This window comes from Oratosquilla oratoria, chromosome 42, assembly GCF_046742065.1.
Source record: "Oratosquilla oratoria isolate Oo_2021 chromosome 42, ASM4674206v1, whole genome shotgun sequence".
NCBI classification, from domain to species: Eukaryota; Metazoa; Arthropoda; class Malacostraca; order Stomatopoda; family Squillidae; genus Oratosquilla; species Oratosquilla oratoria.
This window is the reverse complement of record NC_134818.1, coordinates 24,659,558-24,677,877: the sequence shown is the minus strand read 5'-3', so window position 1 is coordinate 24,677,877 and position 18,320 is coordinate 24,659,558. Positions and strand designations below refer to the sequence as shown.

General features: G+C 43.3%; 1 protein-coding gene across 1 annotated transcript; it reads right to left on the bottom strand.

Moving 5' to 3' along the window:
- Nucleotides 1-8,410: 8,410 nt before the first annotated feature.
- LOC143021566 (uncharacterized) lies at nucleotides 8,411-10,924 on the bottom strand. Its single transcript, XM_076179167.1, has 3 exons — nucleotides 10,822-10,924; nucleotides 10,335-10,440; nucleotides 8,411-8,912 (listed from the first exon to the last, which is right to left on the bottom strand). Exons 1-3 carry the CDS (start codon nucleotides 10,922-10,924, stop codon nucleotides 8,411-8,413), a joined length of 711 nt encoding a protein of 236 aa, XP_076035282.1.
- Between the last annotated feature and the right edge of the window lie 7,396 nt (nucleotides 10,925-18,320).

The window sequence follows — 18,320 nt, the reverse complement described above, 5'->3', positions numbered from 1 at the left end:
GACGTTGGAATTATTGAGATGGGGAAAATCTACGGCGGAAAACGGGATGTGATTGCTCGGAATGAAGGGAGCAACCCATTTGTTTAATTTTTCATCAAGATGGTATGTCGGTATGGGAATCAGATGGGGTTGCGAGTTTTTATATTCCCGTACCAATATCCTACATCAGGGGTGGACAATCTTTTTAAGTGTGGGTGCCAAGATCAATCAAATCTTTGATACAAAAATTTTCCGGGTATGGAACTTGTGCGGTTGACTGTATATAAACGGTAGGCGAGGGAACAGAAGCATCACAAACTCCTGGTCTAATCATGCACGGTGTAAGTATCCCTTAACCTCCCTGACGCTAACGATATTGGTTTGAATTCCAGGCCTCTCCCGGTGTGTCATACAAGTTCACAGGGTTTAGAGCTAGAGTTTCAGTCAATCCCTTCGGCCAGGCGACATGCTTTAAGCAGGCCCTACACGATCAATATTATTGCGCAATATTCTGTATTAACCAATATCATTGACGGTGTAGGGATGGTTCGCGATTGTTGGGACAGGAGATACAAAAAATTTCCGGGTATGGACTCCCTTCACTTTCAAGGGCCTTAATCCACCGCACAGCGCAGCGTGCTCTTACCAATGTCCATGTAAAAGAATTTGGAGATTTGTCAGTCCTTATTTAAGGTGAGCCCTGGGTTTCGCGTATCAGTAAAAGAAGAATTATTAGTGTGGCAGGCTTAGTATGCGTGCCAAAGGATGCCCACCCCTGCTCTAGAGCATGGTTGGTATTATCCCGAGTCTTTTCTGGAAGGCCGCATTCCCTCCACCCGAAAGCGGCCTCATGAGCCTGGTCTTCTTGGCTCCGATCTGCCGTTGAACGAGTTTCCACTGGAGGATTATGTTCATAAATTTCGGCAGCAGGTTTTCTTGTAGACATATTTCGTTAAAAAAAAAACAGAAGTATTTGTATTGATGAGTTTGTTGAGATTTTCTATACATTCAACTATAGGCTAGTCTTTTGCATTCAGACAGTTGTGATTCGTGCGAAGGACATCAGTCAAACCGGGGAAAAAGGATTATAGTGCTTAAAGCTTTGTACATTTTGTTCATTTTGCTTTTGAAAATGTACATAGTTATCGAAACGGTATGGGCGATTATACTTCGGACGATCCATATTTATTTTAAATGCAGAAGTCAACTCCATTGTAAGACGAATAGAAAATCTCAACAAGAATATGATTAATGCAGACATTGCGGTTTACTTCAACGAAATATATAAAGAGCTAATTAAAAACTAAAAAATGTGACTCAAAAGTTGCAGACAACCAAAATATCAAAGCTACACGACGGTACTTTGAAAGCAGCAAGCAAAAATCCTCTCATAAAACAGGCATAAGTGCAACTCAGGTCGAAGTAATTCTTGCAAATTGGACGAGAAATGCGACAGATTGCCTTCAGGGAGAGTCGGCACGGAAACATAGTTTTTCAGAGCGATATGGAAACTGTTAATGCCAAAAACTTTCTTAATGATGAAGCCATTCAGGAGACAGATATATAGTTTCATTTATTAGTATGAATTCTTTGGCAATCCTATGTCCTCTGTTCGAACTGGCAATAAATTCATGTACTCTGTTATGTTTAAATCATCACAACTTTCTTACATGTTTCGTTGCGTATGTGGCTCTTCACATACCACGATAAAAGAGCAAGGAAGTAACAGTGGTATTCTTAAAAAACTTCTTTCCTTATATAAATCTTATATATATCGTTGGAAGGGAAAGATTTACATAAGTAAAGATTTTTTCAAGAATACCATCGTAAGAATCTTACGATGGTATTCTTAAAAAAATTCTTTCCTTATTTAAATTTTTCCCTTCGAAGGATTTATATAAGACTTATATAAGGAAAGATTTGTTTTAAGAATACCACCGTCAATGCTTTCAATGTAAACATATGGAAAGTATAAGAGGTGGATAGATAAATGTTGATTAAAAGATGCAAGTGATTGGTAGAGATGTAATCATAAATAGCACAATAACATTTTGAGGTGAGGGTGAATCAATCTGTTGTTTTAGTTGGGAGTCCCGTAGCTCCTGCTGGGGGATTTTTCACGGGCCGCTTCCTGCTGACGGGCGAACTCGATCTGGTCGAGGACGAACTGCGGGATGGGGTGAGGGAAGGCGGGAGCCACAGGCAGGAAGGACGACTGGGGTTGGTAGCCGTTCTCGTCGGCGACGAAACTGAGATCGAAGACCTGTCCGTCGGGGAAGGTGAAGGAGACTTTGCCCTGGGAGCCACCGGCACCTCCCTGCTCAGTGCGCTCGATGCCGTCACCGGTCTCCATGTCGAGGCTGTAGACTCCGTGTTCGTCGGGGTGGACACGGTCGTCCTTGATGATGGGCACAAACTCACGGGAGTCGGCGGGAGGTCCGTAGTCGGCCAGGGCCGCCGCCACCAAACAAGCGAAGATAATCTGGAAATAGCAAGAACGCTCTATGAACCCGTCCTTTCGTTCCTCTGAGCCACGGTTGTGGCATGGAGCAGAGGAGTGACCCGAGGCACTTCCTGACAATCTGTCTCATTAAAAAACAAAAACAGTAACCAAGTAGGGCCCTTCCTTATATAAACATCGTGAGGGTTACCCTTCTCATGCTGGATTTCAACCTTAAATCGAATGAAAGTTCCCCCCGACTATGTACAGCTATGTAACGTAGCCTACAAATTTTGTTCTGGCTAACGTACAGTGATTTTATTCAGCTGAAAGTGTGGATCTGGGACAAGATCTGATCTAGACTAATCAAATCCCCAATTTGTCCCGATTCTATGTCCCCGCAACCCGAGAATAAAATCCTACGTCAGCCCAAAGGATATATCTAAAGCTGAGGTTCTAAACCTGATTTCTTATGTGTCCAACACGTAACTCAATTCTGATGTTTAATCTCACGGAGACAACTTGCATAAAATTGTCAGGCATCCTCTACCTGCCACTAGCTTTAAGATTGTCACCCTATTTCTGAAACTATGTGCCTCCCCTTGGATGCTCAAAGACCCTAGATTTAAGAATCACCGCAGTCTAAAGCAGCTCTTACACGATCAATATTATTGCGCAATATTCCGTATTGTACAATATTACTGACCACTTTACCGACACTATCTGCCATATGGGTTGTGACTAAGGAGTTCCAGAGATCAATATATCCTGTCCCAACAATCACGAACCATCCCTACACAGTCAGTGATATTGGTTAATACAGAATATTGAGCAATAATATTGATCGTGTAGGGCCTGCTTAAAGGATGTCGCCTGGCCGAAGGGATTGACTGAAACTCTAGCTCTAAGCCCTGTGAACTTGTATGACACACCGGGAGAGGCCTGGAATTCAAACCAATATCGTTAGCGTCAGGGAGGTTAAGGGATACTTACACCGTGCATGATTAGGCCAGGAGTTTGTGATGCTTCTGTTCCCTCGCCTACCGTTTATATACAGTCAACCGCACAAGTTCCAAAGGTCAAAAGGTTCAGGGCATCTGGACGATGTAGAGCCGAGGGAGGCGTGGTCAGGTCAGGGGCATCATCTAGAGTAGTGGTGACCAAATGTTTTGGCACTGTGCCAAGCCCCCTCCCCCACACTCCTCCGGTCGACCTTGGGTCCGTGACCCTCACGCTTCCATCAACCCACCGTCCGTCCTCTCATTTTTTCTTCTTCTTTGTTTCACTGTCTCCATATAGATATCTAGAGAACAACAGCTCAACAGTGAAATATCAAACACACCAAAGTTCGCGTGGCCACGAGGAAATTCAAGGACTCCTTTAAAGAAAAATTAAATATCGGGTGAATTAGGTCCTCATTCAGAACAGACATTGAACACGTATTGGCTCCCAAGAAAAGTCCTATGACCCCAACTTTGGAATCCAGACCGACTTCCTATAGCCTTGGCTCCCGAAATGAGTTGTCGGGTGAGAATTTAAGGACACAATGAAATAATGTATGCCTTCCCCTCACACGTCGCCACAAGTTCCCCTCCCTACCCATTCCAAACAACTCTGGGCAGGTTCGATCGACATGTCTCAGCCATGGCTTCTGTGAGCGTCTTCTTGGTTTCCCCATCTGGGGTTGTCTCTTGTAGAGACAACCCTGTGAATGAGGTCAACATCAGGGAAACGCGTTACATGCCCATGAAGCCGAAGTTAATGTTTATAACCATACTAGCCCTAACGTAGCATTGCCATATATGGATACATACATACATGTATATATGTATATATATATATATATATATATATATATATATATATATATATATATGACAATAACATAATGGATCGATACAGAAAAAGATATAGATGCATGAGATGTGTCGACCAATCAAGAGCGTCAGGATTAGGAGTTTGGGTCAGTGACATAATCAATCTAGCTGGACCCCTTAGAGTGGGAAGAGCTCTCCTGGGTATTGTGATGACCATGACATCTTACTTGCAGACTCATCGCAGGTGCTCTTTCTTTGAATAGGAGAACCTCGAGGATCTGCCGTCTTTAGTGTTTTTGACTTGTTGTCTTTTTTAGTGTTCTCTACCATTATGGCCCTAGTTAGAGTAGAGGTTGTGGTATGAGAATGTGTGCATTTTCGGCATTCTATCTAATATATGTAAGTTTATTCTTTAGGTAAGCCTGACGGTACAGAAAATTATGTATCATCTAAACTCACCACCATCCCCCTCTCACGAAGTGGAATGTCAGAAACCCCTGGTAGGGCAAGCCCTGGCAGTTGCGACAAGACGCTGTTTTTTTTTTTTTTTTTTTTTTTTGTTTTTTTTTTTTTTTGGGGGGGGGGGGTTTGCCTCCCCGTCTGGCCAGGTTTGTCGGGAGCCAACGCAAAAAGCACGCAGTGGATCCCGAGAATCAAACTTATTGCTACCTGTTCATGAGTTCAACACGGTACCCTTTGTTTGCATGTGGATTCACAAACAAGATCTCAGATGGTTTGCTGATAGGTTTGTTCTTTAATAGGTTTGAAGTTTTCTTATTTTTACAATAGATGATAAAGTATACGCTGCCTTGTGGTATGACTGGCTTTGCATAACATTAGGTGATTTATCTGGTGGTTTTTCTCTTTGTTTTATATTGTGTGGTCATGTGTTTTTTTTCGTTTTTTACTTCTACATGGGTCTGTCTCGTGTTTGCTTGTATCACTTATCTATTTTTTACAACCTTGGTGATTTCTTTGATGGCATACCCATTATTGGCTAGAACTTGCTTGGCTCTTTCAGTTTTGTTATTTGCGATGCTTCAATCACTACAATGCAGAACTACCCTTCTGATGGAGGTGCCATTAGTGGAAACTTTATATCGCTAGAATCACTCACTCTTGCCGTTGAGACACAAGCCTGCTTTGGCCGGTTTAATGTACAGCGATGTGGTGAATTGTCCTCAGTCCTGCGTCATTGTGAGATCAAGCCAGTTACCTCTTTTTTTTTTTTTTTTTTTTGTGAGAAAGAAATCTTCCTCCCTTCAACGTTTACAAAGATATCATCAATGTATTTGGCGTGAATTTGTTCGTAGCACAGAAGACCTCTCTCTCCATTATTCCCGTGAACAGATTAGCAAAAGGTACACAAAGAAACAGATCCCTTCACCATCTATCTGCAGAAACATTCTCCCATGGGGTCAGAGGAAAGGCGTGACCATGAACAAGTTCAATTCCCGGGACCCTCTACGGGCTTTGTCGCGTTGGTTCCTGGCAGTCTTGGCCATGCGGAAAGGCGATCCATTATCTAATCTAATACAAAAAAAAGTACTGTAATATCTCCCGCTTCCGCTGGAAGTGACTCAAAGAGACACGTCCCCTCATGCCCCTGATTGGATGAGAAATTGGTTACGTGACGGCAACGGAGATGACTGATTGGGCGACAGCGGTGATGTCACGGTAACGGAAACGACTGATTGGCTGAGAGCGGGACGTCCGCGAACTCCCGTAGGGCTGGGCGCTGAAGGCGCCAGTGAGCGAAACGAGCTCGCCCGAAAGTCTGAGCCCCCAAGTAGAGGGGTCGGGCGCAGCCCGTTGCTCTTAAAAAAAAAAAAAGTTATATCTGCCCTTTCGCCGTAAGTGAATCATGGGGATCGTCCCTTCTGGCCCCTGATTGGCTGAGAGACTGGTGACGTCACAGCAACAGAGACGACTGATTGGCTGAAAACCTGTAGCGCTCGGCGCCGAAGGTGCTTGCGAGTGAAGCAAGCTCGCTCAAAGGGCCTAGCCCCCGTGTTGATATTGATTTAAATTGGACAGGAAAACGGAAATCCCTCAAGGGGACACGTTCCCTCAGGCCACTGATTGGCTGAGAGAGTGGTGACGTAACGGCAACGGAGAATGATTGGTCGAGAGCGGTGACGTCACGGCAACGGAGACGACTGTTTGACCGAGAGCTGTGACGTCACGGCAACGGAGATGATTGATTGGCTGCAAGCGAAGCGAGCTCGCCCGAAGGCCGAGTCCCCGCATAGCGGAGTTGGGCACATCCCGTTGCTCGTCGGCAAAAAAAAAAAAAAAAAAAAAAAAAAAAAACGAGATTGCCGTAACCGACAGAGCTTTGGTCTACCAGAGGTTTCTCACGTCCCACTGCATGGGAAATGGGTGGTATTTTTTTTATCAACATCAACATTGGTAAATGCTCTCAGCATCAAGAAAAAGATTACATCCTCGACGTTGGAATTATTGAGATTGGGGAAAATCTACAGCGGAAAACCGGCTGTGATTGCTCGGAATGAAGGGAGCAACCAATTTGTTTAATATTTTATCAAGATGGTATGTCGCTATGGGAATCAGATGGGGTTGTGAGTTTTTATATTCCTGTTCCAATATCCTACATCAGGGGTGGGCAATCTTTTTAAGTTTGGCTACCAAGGTCAAACAAATTTTTGATACAAAAATTTTCCGGGTATGGACCTTAATCCACCGCACAGCGCAGCGTGCTTTTACCAATGGCCATATAAAAGAATTTGGAGATTTGTCAGTCCTTATTTAAGGTGAGCCCTGGGTTTTGCGTATCAGTAAAAAAAAGAATTATTAGTGTGGCAGGCTTAGTATGCGTGCCAAAGGATGCCCACCCCTGCTCTAGGGCATGGTTAGTATTATCCCGAGTCTTTTCTGGAAGGCCGCATTCCCTCCACCCGACAGCGGCCTCATGAGCCTGGTCTTCTTGGCTCCGATCTGCCGTTGAACGAGTTTCCACTGGAGGATTATGTTCATAATTTCGGCAGCGGGTTTTCCTGTAGACACATTTCGTTAAAAAAAAGAAAAGAATAAAAAAACAGAAGTATTTGTATTGATGAGTTTGTTGAGATTTTATATACATTCAACTATAGACTAGTCTTTTGCATTCAGACAGTTGTGATTCGTGCGAAGGACATCAGTCAAACCGGGGAAAAAGGATTATAGTACTTAAAGCTTTGTACACTTGGTTCATTTTGTTTTTGAAAATGTACATAGTTATTGAAACGGTATGGGCGATTATACTTCGGACGATCCATATTTATTTTGAATACAGAAGTCAAGTCCATTGTAAGACGAATAGAAAATCTCAACAAGAATATGATTAATGCAGACATTGCGGTTTACTTCAACGAAATATATAAAGAGCTAATTAAAAACTAAAAAATGTGACTCAAAAGTTGCAGACAACCAAAATATCAAAGCTACACGACGGCACTTTGAAAGCTGCTAGCAAAAATCCTCTCATAAAACAGGCATAAATGCAACTCAGGTCGAAGTAATTGTTGCAAATTGGACGAGAAATGCGACAGATTGCCTTCAGGGAGAGTCGGCACGGAAACATAGTTTTTCAGAGCGATATGGAAACTGTTAATGCCAAAAACTTTCTTAATGATGAAGCCATTCAGGAGACAGAACTATAGTTTCATTTATTAGTATTAATTCTTTGGCAATCCTGTGTCCTCTGTTCGAACTGGCAATAAATTCATGTACTCTGTTATGTTTAAATCATCACAACTTTCTTACATGTTTCGTTGCGTATGTGGCTCTTCACATACCACGATAAAAGAGCAAGGAAGTAACAGTGGTATTCTTAAAAAAATTCTTTCCTTATATAAATCTTATATATATCCTTGGAAGGGAAAGATTTACATAAGTAAAGATTTTTTAAGAATGCCATCGTAAGAATCTTACAATGGTATTCTTAAAAAAGATTCTTTCCTAATTTAAATTTTCCCTTCGAAGGATTTATATAAGACTTATATAAGGAAAGATTTGTTTTAAGAATACCACCGTCAATGCTTTCAATGTAAACATATGGGAAGTATAAGAGGTGGATAGATAAATGTTGATTAAAAGATGCAAGTGATTGGTAGAGATGTAATCATAAATAGCACAATAACATTTTGAGGTGAGGGTGAATCAATCTGTTGTTTTAGTTGGGAGTCCCGTAGCTCCTGCTGGGGGATTTTTCACGGGCCGCTTCCTGCTGACGGGCGAACTCGATCTGGTCGAGGACGAACTGTGGGATGGGGTGAGGGAAGGCGGGAGCCACAGGCAGGAAGGACGACTGGGGTTGGTAGCCGTTCTCGTCGGCGACGAAACTGAGATCGAAGACCTGTCCGTCGGGGAAGGTGAAGGAGACTTTGCCCTGGGAGCCACCGGCACCTCCCTGCTCAGTGCGCTCGATGCCGTCACCGGTCTCCATGTCGAGGCTGTAGACTCCGTGTTCGTCGGGGTGGACACGGTCGTCCTTGATGATGGGCACAAACTCACGGGAGTCGGCGGGAGGTCCGTAGTCGGCCAGGGCCGCCGCCACCAAACAAGCGAAGATAATCTGGAAATAGCAAGGACGCTCTATGAACCCGTCCTTTCGTTCCTCTGAGCCACGGTTGTGGCATGGAGCAGTGGAGTGACTCGAGGCACTTCCTGACAATCTGTCTCATTAAAAAACAAAAACAGTAACCAAGTAGGGCCCTTCCTTATATAAACATCGTGAGGGTTACCCTTCTCATGCTGGATTTCAACCTTAAATCGAATGAAAGTTCCTCCCGACTATGTACAGCTAAGTGATGTAGCCTACAAATTTTGTTCTGACTAACGCACAGTGATTTTATTCTGCTGAAAGTGCGGATCTGGGACAAGATCTGATCTAGACTAATCAAGTCCCCAATTTGTCCCGATTCTATGTCCCCGCAACCCGAGAATAAAATCCTACGTCAGCCCAAAGGATATATCTAAAGCTGAGGTTCTAAACCTGATTTCTTATGTGTCCAACACGTAACTCAATTTTGATGTTTAATCTCACGGAGACAACTTGCATAAAATTGTCAGGCACCCTCTACCTGCCACTAGCTTTAAGATTGTTACCCTATTTCTAAAAATATGTGCCTCCCCTTGGATGCTCAAAGACCCTAGATTTAAGAATCACCGCAGTCTAAAGCGGATCTTACACGATCAATATTATTGCGCAATATTCCGTATTGTACAACATTACTGACCACTTTACCGACACTATCTGCCATATGGGTTGTGACTAAGGAGTTCCAGAGATCAATATATCCTGTCCCAACAATCACGAACCATCCCTACACCGTCAATGATATTGGTTAATACAGAATATTGCGCAATAATATTGATCGTGTAGGGCCTGCTTAAAGGATGTCGCCTGGCCGAAGGGATTGACTGAAACTCTAGTTCTAAGCCCTGTGAACTTGTATGACACACCGGGAGAGGCCTGGAATTCAAACCAATATCGTTAGCGTCAGGGAGGTTAAGGGATACTTACACCGTGCATGATTAGTCCAGGAGTTTGTGATGCTTCTGTTCCCTCGCCTACCGTTTATATACAGTCAACCGCACAAGTTCCAAAGGTCAAAAGGTTCAGGGCATCTGGGCGATGTAGAGCCGAGGGAGGCGTGGTCAGGTCAGGGGCATCATCTAGAGTAGTGGTGACCAAATGTTTTGGCACTGTGCCACATTCCTCCGGTCGACCATCCATCAACCCACCGTCCGTCCTCTCATTTTTTCTTCTTCTTTGTTTCACTGTCTCCATATAGATATCTAGAGAACAACAGCTCAACAGTGAAATATCAAACACACCAAAGTTCGCGTGGCCACGAGGAAATTCAAGGACTCCTTTAAAGAAAAATTAAATATCGGGTGAATTAGGTCCTCATTCAAAACAGACATTGAACACGTATTGGCTCCCAAGAAAAGTCCTACGACCCCAACTTTGGAATCCAGACCGACTTCGTATAGCCTTGGCTCCCGAAATGAGTTGTCGGGTGAGAATTTAAGGAAACAATGAAATAATGTATGCCTTCCCCTCACACGTCGCCACAAGTTCCCCTCCCTACCCATTCCAAACAACTCTGGGCAGGTTCGATCGACATGTCTCAGCCATGGCTTCTGTGAGCGTCTTCTTGGTTTCCCCATCTGGGGTTGTCTCTTGTAGAGATAACCCTGTGAATGAGGTCAACATCAGGGAAACGTGTTACATGCCCATGAAGCCGAAGTTAATGTTTATAACCATACTAGCCCTAACGTAGCATTGCCATATATGGATACATACATACATGTATATGTATATATATATATATATACATATATTTATAAATATATATATATATACATATATATATAAATAAAAATATATATATTTATGTATATATATATGACAATAACAAAAAGGATCAATACAGAAAAAGATATAGATGCATGAGATCTATCGACCAATCAGGAGCGTCAGGATTAGGAGTTTGGGTCAGTGACATAATCAATCTAGCTGGACCCCTTAGAGTGGGAAGAGCTCTCCTGGGTGTTGTGATGACCACGACATCTTACTTGCAGACTCATCGCAGGTGCTCTTTCTTTGATTAGGAGAGACTCGAAGATCTGCAGTCTTTAGTGTTTTTGACTTGTTCTCTTTTTTAGTGTTCTCTACCATTATGGCCCTAGTTAGAGTAGAGGCTGTGGCATGAGAATGTGTGCATTTTCGGCATTCTATTTAATAAGTGTAAGTTTATTCTTCTGGTAAGCCTGACGGTACAGAATATTATGTATCATCTAAAATCCCCACCATCTTCCTCTCACGAAGTGGAATGTCAGAAACCCCTGATAGGGCAAGCCCTGTCAGCTGCGGCAAGCCGCTGGGTTTTTTAGGCCGATGTTTGGGTTGCCTCCCAGTCTGTCCAGGTTTGTCGGGAGCCAACGCAAAAAGCACGCAGTGGGTCCCAGGAATCAAACTCATGACTACCTGTTCATGAGTTCATCATGATACCCTTTGTTTGCATGTGGATTCACAAACAAGATCTCAGATGGTTTGTTAATAGGTTTGCTCTTTAATAGGTTTGAAGTTTTCTTATTTTTACAATAGATGATAAAGTATACACTGCCTTGTGGGATGGCTGGCTTTGCATAACATTAAGTAATTTATTTTGTGTTTCTTCTCTTTGTTTTATATTGTGTGGTCATGTGTTATTTGTATTTTTTTTTTCTTTTACATGGGTCTGTCTCGGGTTTCCTTGTATCACTTATCTATTTCTTACAACCTTGGTGATTTCTTTGATGGCATACCCATTATTGGCTAGAACTTGCGTGGCTCTTTCAGTTTCGTTATTTGCGCTGCCCAAATCACTACAATGCGGGAGAACCCTTCTGATGAAGGTGCCATTGGTAGAAACTTTATATCGCTAGAATCACTCACTCTTGCCGTTGAGACACAAGCCTGCTTTGGCCGGTTTAATATACAGCGATGTGGTGAATTGTCCTCAGTCCTGCGTCACTGTGAGATCACGCCAGTTACCTCTTTTTTTTTTTCTTTTCTTTTTTGTGAGAAAGGAGAGATATTCCTCCCTTTAATGTTCACAAAGATATTATCAATGTATTTGGCGTGAATTTGTTCGTAGCACAGAAGACCTCTCTCTCCATTATTCCCATGAAAATATTAGCAAAAGGTACACAAAGAAACAGATCTCTCCACCATCTATCTGCAGAAACATTCTCCCATGGGGTCAGAGGAAAGGCGTGACCATGAACAAGTGATTATGAGTTCAATTCCCGGGACCCTCTACGGGCTTCGTAACGTTGGTTCCTGACAGTCTTGGCCATGCGCAAAGGCGATCCATTATCTAATCTAATACAAAAAAAGGTACTGTAATATCTGCCCGCTTCCGCTGGAAGTGACTCAAAGAGACACGTCCCCTCATGCCCCTGATTGGCTGAGAAATTGGTGACGTGACGGCAACGGAGATGACTCATTGGCCGACAGCGGTGATGTCACGGCAAAGGAGACGACTGATTGGCTGAGAGCGGAACGTCCGCGAACTCCCGTAAGGCTGGGCGCCGAAGGCGCCAGTGAGCGAAACGAGCTCGCCCGAAAGTCCGAGCCCCCAAGTAGAGGGGTCGGGCGCAGCCCGTTGCTCATAAAAAAAAAAAAAATCATATCTGCCCTTTCGCCGTAAGTGAATCATGGGGGTACGTCCCTTCTGGCCCCTGATTGGCTGAGAGACTGGTGACGTTACAGCAACAGAGACGACTGATTGGCTGAAAACCTGTAGGGCTCGGCGCCAAAGGTGCTTGCGAGTGAAGCAAGCTCGCTCAAAGGGCCTAGCCCCCGAGTTGATATTGATCTAAATCGGACCGGAAACCGGAAATCCCTCAAGGGGACACGTTCCCTTAGGCCACTGATTAGCTGAGAGAGTGGTGACGTAACGGCAACGGAGACGAATGATTGGTCGAGAGCGGTGACGTCACGGCAACGGAGACGAATGATTGGTCGAGAGCTGTGACGTCACGGCAATGGAGACGACTGTTTGACCGAGAGCAGTGACGTCACGGCAACGGAGACGATTGATTGGCTGCAAGCGAAGCGAGCTCGCCCGAAGGCCGAGTCCCCGCATAGCGGAGTCGGTCACATCCCGTTGCTCGTCGGCAAAAAATAAAAAAAAAACGAAAAAAAAAACGAGATTGCCGTAACTAACAGGGCTTTCATCAACATTCGTAAAATGCTCTCAGCATCAAGAAAAAGATTACATCCTCGACGTTGGAATTATTGAGATGGGGAAAATCTACAGCGGAAAACCGGCTGTGATCGCTCGGAATGAAGGGAGCAACCCATTTGTTTAATTTTTCCTCAAGATGGTATGTCGGTATGGGAATCAGATGGGGTTGCGAGTTTTTATATTCCCGTAGCAATATCCTACATCAGGGGTGGGCAATCTTTTTAAGTGTGGGTGCCAAGATCAATCAAATCTTTGATACAAAAAATTTCCGGGTATGGACTCCCTTCACTTTCAAGGGCCTTAATCCACCGCACAGCGCAGCGTGCTCTTACCAATGGCCATTTAAAAGAATTTGGAGATTTGTCAGTCCTTATTTAAGGTGAGCCCTGGGTTTTGCGTATCAGTAAAAGAAGAATTATTAGTGTGGCAGGCTTAGTACGCGTGTCAAAGGATGCCCACCCCTACTCTAGAGCATGGTTGGTATTATCCCGAGTCTTTTCTGGAAGGCCGCATTCCCTCCACCCGAGAGCGGTCTCATGAGCTTGGTCTTCTTGGCTCCGATCTGCCGTTGAACGAGTTTCCACTGGAGGATTATGTTCATAAATTTCGGCAGCAGGTTTTCTTTTAGACACATTTCGTTAAAAAAAAAAAACAGAAGTATTTGTATTGATGAGTTTGTTGAGATTTTCTATACATTCAACTATAGACTAGTCTTTTGCATTCAGACAGTTGTGATTCGTGCGAAGGACATCAGTCAAACCGGGGAAAAAGGATTATAGTGCTTAAAGCCTTGTACACTTTGTTCATTTTGCTTTTGAAAATGTACATAGTTATCGAAACGGTATGGGCGATTATACTTCGGACGAGCCATATTTATTTTGAATACAGAAGTCAAGTCCATTGTAAGACGAATAGAAAATCTCAACAAGAATATGATTAATGCAGACATTGCGGTTTACTTCAACGAAATATATAAAGAGCTAATTATAAACTAAAAAATGTGACTCAAAAGTTGCAGACAACCAAAATATCAAAGCTACACGACGGTACTTTGAAAGCTGCTAGCAAAAATCCTCTCATAAAACAAGCATAAGTGCAACTCAGGTCGAAGTAATTGTTGCAAATTGGACGAGAAATGCGACAGATTGCCTTCAGGGAGAGTCGGCACGGAAACATAGTTTTTCAGAGCGATATGGAAACTGTTAATGCCAAAAACTTTCTTAATGATGAAGCCATTCAGGAGACAGAACTATAGTTTCATTTATTAGTATGAATTCTTTGGCAATCCTATGTCCTCTGTTCGAACTGGCAATAAATTCATGTACTCTGTTATGTTTAAATCATCACAACTTTCTTACATGTTTCGTTGCGTATGTGGCTCTTCACATACCACGATAAAAGAGCAAGGAAGTAACAGTGGTATTCTTAAAAAACTTCTTTCCTTATATAAATCTTATATATATCGTTGGAAGGGAAAGATTTACATAAGTAAAGATTTTTTCAAGAATACCATCGTAAGAATCTTACGATGGTATTCTTAAAAAAGATTCTTTCCTTATTTAAATTTTTCCCTTCGAAGGATTTATATAAGACTTATATAAGGAAAGATTTGTTTTAAGAATACCACCGTCAATGCTTTCAATGTAAACATATGGAAAGTATAAGAGGTGGATAGATAAATGTTGATTAAAAGATGCAAGTGATTGGTAGAGATGTAATCATAAATAGCACAATAACATTTTGAGGTGAGGGTGAATCAATCTGTTGTTTTAGTTGGGAGTCCCGTAGCTCCTGCTGGGGGATTTTTCACGGGCCGCTTCCTGCTGACGGGCGAACTCAATCTGGTCGAGGACGAACTGCGGGATGGGGTGAGGGAAGGCGGGAGCCACAGGCAGGAAGGACGACTGGGGTTGGTAGCCGTTCTCGTCGGCGACGAAACTGAGATCGAAGACCTGTCCGTCGGGGAAGGTGAAGGAGACTTTGCCCTGGGAGCCACCGGCACCTCCCTGCTCAGTGCGCTCGATGCCGTCACCGGTCTCCATGTCGAGGCTGTAGACTCCGTGTTCGTCGGGGTGGACACGGTCGTCCTTGATGATGGGCACAAACTCACGGGAGTCGGCGGGAGGTCCGTAGTCGGCCAGGGCCGCCGCCACCAAACAAGCGAAGATAATCTGGAAATAGCAAGGACGCTCTATGAACCCGTCCTTTCGTTCCTCTGAGCCACGGTTGTGGCATGGAGCAGAGGAGTGACCCGAGGCACTTCCTGACAATCTGTCTCATTAAAAAACAAAAACAGTAACCAAGTAGGGCCCTTCCTTATATAAACATCGTGAGGGTTACCCTTCTCATGCTGGATTTCAACCTTAAATCGAATGAAAGTTCCTCCCGACTATGTACAGCTAAGTGATGTAGCCTACAAATTTTGTTCTGGCTAACGTACAGTGATTTTATTCACCTGAAAGTGCAGATCTAGGACAAGATCTGATCTAGACTAATCAAGTCCCCAATTTGTCCCGATTCTATGTCCCCGCAACCCGAGAATAAAATCCTACGTCAGCCCAAAGGATATATCTAAAGCTGAGGTTCTAAACCTGATTTCTTATGTGTCCAACACGTAACTCAATTCTGATGTTTAATCTCACGGAGACAACTTGCATAAAATTGTCAGGCACCCTCTACCTGCCACTAGCTTTAAGATTGTCACCCTATTTCTGAAACTATGTGCCTCCCCTTGGATGCTCAAAGACCCTAGATTTAAGAATCACCGCAATCTAAAGCGGCTCTTACACGATCAATAATATTGCGCAATATTCCGTATTGTACAACATTACTGACCACTTTGCCGACACTATCTGCCATATGGGTTGTGACTAAGGAGTTCCAGAGATCAATATATCCTGTCCCAACAATCACGAACCATCCCTACACAGTCAGTGATATTGGTTAATACAGAATATTGCGCAATAATATTGATCGTGTAGGGCCTGCTTAAAGGATGTCGCCTGGCCGAAGGGATTGACTGAAACTCTAGCTCTAAGCCCTGTGAACTTGTATGACACATCGGGAGAGGCCTGGAATTCAAACCAATATCGTTAGCGTCAGGGAGGTTAAGAGATACTTACACCGTGCATGATTAGACCAGGAGTTTGTGATGCTTCTGTTCCCTCGCCTACCGTTTATATACAGTCAACCGCACAAGTTCCAAAGGTCAAAAGGTTCAGGGCATCTGGGCGATGTAGAGCCGAGGGAGGCGTGGTCAGGTCAGGGGAATCATCTAGAGTAGTGGTGACCAAATGTTTTGGCACTGTGCCAAGCCCCCTCCCCCACACTCCTCCGGTCGACCATCCATCAACCCACCGTCCGTCCTCTCATTTTTTCTTCTTCTTTGTTTCACTGTCTCCATATAGATATCTAGAGAACAACAGCTCAACAGTGAAATATCAAACACACCAAAGTTCGCGTGGCCACGAGGAAATTCAAGGACTCCTTTAAAGAAAAATTAAATATCGGGTGAATTAGGTCCTCATTCAAAACAGACATTGAACACGTATTGGCTCCCAAGAAAAGTCCTACGACCCCAACTTTGGAATCCAGACCGACTTCGTATAGCCTTGGCTCCCGAAATGAGTTGTCGGGTGAGAATTTAAGGACACAATGAAATAATGTATGCCTTCCCCTCACACGTCGCCACAAGTTCCCCTCCCTGCCCATTCCAAACAACTCTGGGCAGGTTCGATCGACATGTCTCAGCCATGGCTTCTGTGAGCGTCTTCTTGGTTACCCTATCTGGGGTTGTCTCTTGTAGAGACAACCCTGTGAATGAGGTCAACATCAGGGAAACGCGTTACATGCCCATGAAGCCGAAGTTAATGTTTATAACCATACTAGCCCTAACGTACCATTGCCATATATGGATACATACATACATGTATATATGTATATATATATATATATATATATAAATATATATATATATATATATATATATATATATATATATATATATGACATTAACAAAAAGGATCAATACAGAAAAAGATATAGATGCATAAGATCTGTCGACCAATTAGGAGCGTCAGGATTAGGAGTTTGGGTCAGTGACATAATCAATCTAGCTGGACCCCTTAGAGTGGGAAGAGCTCTCCTGGGTATTGTGATGACCATGACATCTTACTTGCAGACTCATCGCAGGTGCTCTTTCTTTGAATAGGAGAACCTCGAGGATCTGCCGTCTTTAGTGTTTTTGACTTGTTGTCTTTTTTAGTGTTCTCTACCATTATGGCCCTAGTTAGAGTAGAGGTTGTGGTATGAGAATGTGTGCATTTTCGGCATTCTATCTAATATATGTAAGTTTATTCTTTAGGTAAGCCTGACGGTACAGAAAATTATGTATCATCTAAACTCACCACCATCCCCCTCTCACGAAGTGGAATGTCAGAAACCCCTGGTAGGGCAAGCCCTGGCAGTTGCGACAAGACGCTGTTTTTTTTTGTTTTTGTTTTTTTTTGGGGGGGGGTTTGCCTCCCCGTCTGGCCAGGTTTGTCGGGAGCCAACGCAAAAAGCACGCAGTGGGTCCCAGGAATCAAACTCATGACTACCTGTTCATGAGTTCATCATGATACCCTTTGTTTGCATGTGGATTCACAAACAAGATCTCAGATGGTTTGTTAATAGGTTTGCTCTTTAATAGGTTTGAAGTTTTCTTATTTTTACAATAGATGATAAAGTATACACTGCCTTGTGGGATGGCTGGCTTTGCATAACATTAGGTGATTTATCTGGTGGTTTTTCTCTTTGTTTTATATTGTGTGGTCATGTGTTTTTTTTTTCGTTTTTTACTTCTACATGGGTCTGTCTCGTGTTTGCTTGTATCACTTATCTATTTTTTACAACCTTGGTGATTTCTTTGATGGCATACCCATTATTGGCTAGAACTTGCTTGGCTCTTTCAGTTTTGTTATTTGCGATGCTTCAATCACTACAATGCAGAACTACCCTTCTGATGGAGGTGCCATTAGTGGAAACTTTATATCGCTAGAATCACTCACTCTTGCCGTTGAGACACAAGCCTGCTTTGGCCGGTTTAATGTACAGCGATGTGGTGAATTGTCCTCAGTCCTGCTTCACTGTGAGATCAAGCCAGTTACCTCTTTTTTTTTTTTTTTTTGTGAGAAAGGAGAGATATTCCTCCCTTTAATGTTCACAAAGATATTATCAAAGAATTTGGCGTGAATTTTTTCGTAGCACAGCAGACCACTCTCTCCATTATTCCCATGAAAAGATTAGCAAAAGGTACACAAAGAAACAGATCTCTTCACCATCTATCTGCAGAAACATTCT